The sequence below is a fragment of the Amphibalanus amphitrite genome, unplaced genomic scaffold (genome assembly GCF_019059575.1).
Source record: "Amphibalanus amphitrite isolate SeventyFive unplaced genomic scaffold, NRLGWU_Aamphi_draft 001200F_arrow, whole genome shotgun sequence".
In the NCBI taxonomy this organism is placed as follows: domain Eukaryota; kingdom Metazoa; phylum Arthropoda; class Thecostraca; order Balanomorpha; family Balanidae; genus Amphibalanus; species Amphibalanus amphitrite.
Window position 1 is genome coordinate 105088 of NW_024882694.1, and position 6536 is coordinate 111623.

At 47.3% G+C, this 6536-nt stretch overlaps 1 protein-coding gene across 3 annotated transcripts; it reads right to left on the reverse strand.

The window, feature by feature from the left end:
* Positions 1 to 88: 88 nt before the first annotated feature.
* On the reverse strand, positions 89 to 4989 carry LOC122371069 (TWiK family of potassium channels protein 7-like). Of its 3 annotated transcripts, none has more exons than XM_043347149.1 (5): positions 4459 to 4989; positions 3886 to 4128; positions 2573 to 3449; positions 1585 to 1731; positions 89 to 487 (listed from the first exon to the last, which is right to left on the reverse strand). In XM_043347149.1, exons 3-5 carry the CDS (start codon positions 3388 to 3390, stop codon positions 466 to 468), a joined length of 987 nt encoding a protein of 328 aa, XP_043203084.1. In that variant the 5' UTR covers positions 3391 to 3449; positions 3886 to 4128; positions 4459 to 4989; the 3' UTR covers positions 89 to 465. The 3 variants fall into 3 exon arrangements, with proteins under 3 accessions (XP_043203084.1, XP_043203082.1, XP_043203083.1); XM_043347147.1 differs by having other exon boundaries at positions 3895 to 4128; positions 4459 to 4984; XM_043347148.1 differs by having other exon boundaries at positions 3911 to 4128; positions 4459 to 4968.
* Between the last annotated feature and the right edge of the window lie 1547 nt (positions 4990 to 6536).

Below are 6536 nucleotides of genomic sequence, written 5' to 3' on the forward strand. Positions count from 1 at the left end.
CAATTTGCATTCATCTTTGATGGCCCAGCGCACTAATATCTGCCGTGATGGTAAATTAGGGCGATTTTCATACAAAATGAGCGAGATCTTTCCACATTGCAGTGTAATATCCATTATACCACCGCGACCCGTCCGCAGTTGGCGTCACATTCGCTAGAACCGGGTCCGGTCACGTTGCCTTGCATCGACGTCCAAACCCCCACGGCGCCTAACTGGCACCGATCGACAGAGCGAGGCCAGACACTGCTGACGGCTGGCGGTCCGATGGTGTCACTGGTCTAAAACAGACCAGCCAGTCACTGGCTAGCCTCTGATGGTGTAGATTCAGGTAAAAACAGCTGAGCAGTGGACGCAGACTGACGTTTCACTTGCGCCAGAGCGGTTGACGAGGGCGCAGAAGTCATGCATTGTGAGCTTCCTTTTCACCGGACGATCAAAACAAGGATCGAGCCAGAACAGGCGAGTTCAGTCTGGTCCATGATCAGGTCTGTAAAGAGAGAAACCGAGGACGCAACATTGTTACACCCGCAAGTACATATCACCAGTAAAACGCCTTTTGGGCGAAGAACGAGCGAGCGAGATGGTGAGCCCTGCACGTGCGGAAGGGCGAGAGGGTACTTCTAACGGGCTTGCGCAAAGCACCCTTCTAACCGGTCGCTAACGGTGTACCAAATTTGAACGCAATCGGCCCAGCCGTTCCTGAGATCTGGAAGCGGCATTCTGCACGTGCGCACGTGCAAACGGGGTACAAACTGACTTTCGCACGGCACCCTACTAACTGGTCCCCAACCGTGTACCAAATTTGAGCGCAATCGGCCCAGCCGTTCTCGAGATCTGGGAGCGCCCCCTGCACGTGCGCACGTGCAGTAGCACCTTAACCGCAACACATGGGAATGCATTGCCTGGTGGGTGCCTACCTGTATGCCAAGTTTCAGCGAAATCGCCCCAGTAATTACCGAGTTATTAAAATGGGAACAAATTTGACACCTCTTATTGTTGTATTTTGCACGTGCAGTGGGGGTCACTCACATAGATCAAGAGTGTCCGACCATTGGTAGAAGGGATGCAGCTACCCTACAAAAATTACCGCAAGACAATCGCCCAAGCGGCTGCTGAGATATGGGCCTCTCAAAATCACTACTTTTGCAAAACTGCTTGAACACCCTTGACATTTCACGTGGTACGTGCCACGACGGTCACTGAGATGTATCAAAAGTAGTCAATTACGGGGTAGAAGGGATGGGGCTACCCATCAAAAAAGACCGCAGGCCAATCGGTCCAGCGGTTGCTGAGATATAAGCCTCTCAAAAGCGTTACAGGCCGGGCCGGGCCGGGCCGGGCCGCTCATACTGAGATTTTTCCGTTATATTGAAAAGACTCGCTTCGCTCGCAATAATTGCATCGCCATTCAATCACGTAAGCGAAACTGTTCGCTGCTTATTACCGAAACCTTATACACGCTTTATCACTCACCACGACATATCTAGCCATTTTTCATAAAACCCATTCACATAAAATGACAAAACCCGCGTGATACACCCATCTCCACCAATCACGTTCACCGCTCGCTCAACGTTCACCTACCTGCGGGGTCGCGCTGAGCGGGGTCTCTCCGTTGGGGGTGCCGAACCGGCACTGTCGTTAGAAGCCGGGCCCATCTCAGCTGATCGCATACTGGGAGAGCGCGAGCCGCCCCCGAGGGAGCTGAGGCGACCTCCACTGAATGGCGGCCTGAAGCCGAGTCGATGAGAAAGGGGGAGTCAGATTGGTCAGATTGGTTCGAGATGGAACAACAGGAAATGTCAGGTGGTAAGGTCATTTTAGGTTTGACTTGAACTTTCCGAAGGAGATTGTAGCGTTATTTAATCAGTGTAGCGCGATAGTGCTAATGGTCAGCTAATGTAATCCAGTGACCCCTCTGAACCGTTTTTGACTGAGGCTGTTTACTAAAGGCAACACGTAACGTATGGGTCAATGGCCTGACCTTTGAGGTCACCGGACATGAGTGACCAGGATGATAAGTGACAGCCAGTCGTGAGGCTGAAATCTAAGTGGTCATGCTAAAAAATTGTCTTATGCAATGTGACCAATTTAGAGGAGCTACCTACCTTGGCCATCTTGACTAAGCTCACCTACAAGATTAAAATAGATATACCCCCGTCGTAGACTGGTTGCGAGCAATCACCAGTAAATGTTAATGGAAGACCGGCTACCCTGAGCCCTCTGACTTAGAGATTTATGTAAGCGTTATGTAATCATGCATTTGATCAGACAAAATATAACTCAAAAGAGCTGATAGACGTACATTGTGCATTTGTCAGTTGGCCGCTCCCTTCCTACAACTTTCGAAGGGCCGTCAGCATAAGTTCAACCAACTTTAAAGTTAGCACCCGCCGATCAATGAAGAACAAATTGATGACCATTTACTTCATTTGAGAAATTAGGTCATTTCCAGTGAAAGGAACAGTTATCAAAAGTGACTTCTTTTATCGCAACATATGCCCATTTTTATCATATTTAGTAGCGTTTTAAGACAACAATTTTAGTGTTTAATATTCGCAACGGGACTTACTTGAGCAGACCGCCCGGCGTGCTGTCGTCTCGGTGTCTCCTGCTGCTCTTCCTTCTGTCATACGTCGGTCTGCGCGACTCCCTGCGCGACTGTCTCCGCGACTCTCTCCGCGCCTCCCTCTTGGCGTGGCTGTGCTCTCTGTCTAGCACGCCCACCGAGCGGCCCAGGTCATAGAACTGCTGGTTGATGGTCTCGCGCGTCAGCTCGAACGACATCTGGATGACGGTGAGGCCGACCATGACGTAAAGCACGTAGGAGGTCTCCACCCACCAGCTGGGGGTGCCGTGGTAGTCCGGCTGCTCGTCAGTCAGCACTCGCGGCACCAGGTCGCCGAAGCCGATGGTGGAGAGAGTGATGAACGTGAAGTAGAAGCCGTCCAGATAGGACCAGCGCTCGTAGTGAGAGAAGAGCGCGGCGCCGATGGCACTGTAGAGGGTCGTGATGAGGAACACCACGGCCAGAGGGATGCGCAGGGCGCGCGCGGACGGTTTCACCGCCTGTTCTCGGGAGTGTGAGCCGCGGTGTTGGTCCTGACCGGCCGACCCGGCACCGTCCGCCCCGTCTGGAGCTGCCAGCAGCCGCGGATTGTCCGCCGCAGACTCGGACGTCAGCGCTATGGAGGGCAGCGCCGCCGCGTCCGAGTCCTGGTGAGGGTGGGCCATCGGTGAGGCGTACCCTTCCTCACTCTCATCATCAGAGTCGGTCCCTCGCAGACGTGCCGCGTAGTCGCGAGCCATGTTGTAGAGCATATCCAGGCCGTGGCCGATGCTTCGACCGAGGGTTCTCAGACAGAAGAGCATCAGAGGAACGCCCAGCATGGCATAGAGCAGGGTGCACAGACGGCCGCGCCAGCTTTGCGGCGTCCGATTACCGTATCCTGTCGACGTCAGGATAGAGTCAGCAACAGCATAGAGCAACAAGCAGCACGCTTCGCCAAAGTTAACCATAACCGCAGGTTGTTTGAAATAGACAAACACTATTCGTTAGAATTGTGTTTTTTTTTCTATTGAAAAACAACCGGAGCAGTTCGAGTACAGGTGGTGCTGCCACCTGACAGTGATTGGTTGACATGAGTGATTGGAACACACATGCTTGATGAATTGCAGCCAGCAGTCAGCGAAGCAGAAAACATGATTGGTTCTCATCTAATTCTAATCAATAAATCCACAGTAAATAAAATTGACAAAAACAGGATGTGAACAGCAAATAATCATAACTCAACCGGAGATGCATGGGCATTGAACATTAATTAAAACCCGAAACCGTTCGGAAGTCGTCCACAAAATCAGCTTTAGCAGTAGCCCGTTCCCAACCTTAGATACCGATTGTTGTTACGACCGTGGAGGCGAAGAGAAGAGCGGTCTGAAATTCCCAGTCATCCCCGACGGCCAGCTCCTCCTTGCATTCAGCCTTTCTCTCCTGATGACTTTCGAGGAAATCCTCGTAGGTCAGCACAATCTTCTTCACCGAGAACAGCCAATTGTCCAGCTTGTCCTGCAACTCCTTGTCCGTCTGATCCTTCATGCTGGTCTGAGCATGGGAAGACAGAATTTCCTCTGAAAATATTATACACCTTAGAAAGTCATTCAGTTTACTGAAAAGTGACGTTTTTCCAAACCCGGGCTGCTAAATTTCATTCCTAAGAATTAAGAAAGCAACGTCAGAATCATTCCTGCAGATTACTCTCCATCAATAAATTTACTTTATGCTGGAAATTTTTTTACTTCTGAGTTCTGGTAAGCTATTATAAAAATGTCTACCATGTTTGACTACACCTATTTATTGCTAATATCAATCTGTTAAATACCTACTTTCTGTACCTTGCAGCATTTATTGCATTCCGAAAGAAAATATATTATACGCATACGCTGTGGCTGATAACTCACCGTAAGTTCTGTTGTATAACTGGTGAAGCACTAGCGTTCGGTTGGATAATACTTCCGCTTTCAGCTCTTCCCAGCAACTTGTTTTCCCCTCCTTTGCTCTTGTTTCGTGAATGGCACTGTTTTCCAAGTATTGAAATGTGAACGCACCAATTATACAGTATCCACATATGAGTACCACCATACCCACATATATAAAGACGTGAGATACAAGCCATTTTAGTGTTTCACGACCTTCTAGCTGTCGATAAACCCATGCGCTAATCGGGGAAAGTGGTTCTTCTTCTTCCATGTTCGTTGCTAGATGAGTAATTTAGCTCAAAATGATATCGAAATGCTCCAAATGATAATGATATGTCCCTGGCGAAAATTTTATTTCTAATATTTATTTTCTGCTATCGATGTTTTGTTAATTAATTGGAAAGCTACTGCATGTGGTCCAAATCAAAATGTAAGTCACATTAGCCACATTTGTCTCAAGTCAATAACGAAATCTTGTTTACGAAATTTATGTTTTAGGGCCTTGAACAAAATGACGGCCAATCGAAATTATCCACGTAGAATAAGCACAAAGCGTGCTGTTATGGTGCTGGAATCTTTCAGTGAAACAAATGCATAGTGCCGAAACTCAGAGAAACCGTGACTATAGATATAAAGATTTGAATTGCACTGTTTTGTTGTTTGTGGACTTGATATAATTATAGTGCAGGAATGGTGCAAGGTAACTACAGGTACTTACGTGCAACGCTGGCAGGGCTCATCGTCATTTCTCATCCATGCCAGGCTGGGTACTGTTCTTTAGTTGTAGGTAATACTAGTATAGGACTTATCCCTGTGAAATTATGTAGGGGAAGCGGGGGTAACACCGCCCCCCTAAGCTTTTCGCCATAATGAGAGAATATGTGTGAAGTCTCTTGGTAGTTTTTGTCTTGGTTACAATATTTAAACATTTTCTCACGTGTTTTAGGTACTTATTTTGCATGCTCCTAAAAGGTTTTCATGTATCACGACTTTTAAAAATACCTTGCATATTTGCTGCCTACAAATTGTGTGGGTAACCCCGCCACCGGTGTTGATGTTAACCCAACCCATTCCTACGAAAGCTTTTAATTGTTCAAAGATCGCGTGCGATGAGTTTCCTGTCCGTAAGTGGTAATTTTCGCAAATAATCGGTAATGGACACCTAAATAGGTATAGGTTCATCAGCTGTTTGCCAGTTTTATACAGCTGGCAAGTGCTTGGTCGGGATGCATGAAAAATATAAAGTGAAAAAATCAAATAAGCTGCTTTTTCCCGACTTAGGAACATCTACGAACATAAATAAAGCGTGTCTTTGGAGTTTCATCACTTATCACGCTACAAACAGGAAACACCGCAACCTCAATTGGGGTAACACCGCCACGGGGTGGCGGTGTTCCCCAATAAGTGATCACAAGCAAAAATCGCCAGCGACAAGAATGTACTACACGGTTCAAGCAAACCTATCTTACTGGACAAAGCCGATCAGTTATTTTTCGATGTAATCAAGTAAATCAAAATGAGTCTCTACTTAAGGACATTCAAAATTGCTCCCAACTCATCGAATTTTTATATGAGAATGTGCATTTTTCTTTAAATGCCCACATTGGGCTTCGATTACACTGAAACACCGGAACACAAATCAGAAGACGCTTACCTTCGTGCGGTTAATAGGAAATAACGGATTTTTACACTTCACATTTCATACTTTCGCCGCCAGATGGGGTGGCGGTGTTTCCCACAGTGGCGGTGTTACCCCCGCTTCCCCTACGTTTTTACAACTTACCTCGTTTATATGAGTCAGCTAAAATGACTTTTGACTGGCTACGTATTACATGGGCACGCCAGTCGATCCCTCTGCAGTCTGCAGTCTGCCCTGTTGGCATACTTAAGGGTGACAGTATGTGATTAATCCTCTAACAGAACAAAACTATTGCTATGTAGCGAATCCTTTTGCATCATGTTTTGCGAATATGACATCTTTGGTGCCTTGCAGAATATTGTAACCTACCATGTAAGAAATAAATCACAAAAAGGTTCATGAAAAGACATTGTCATGAGCC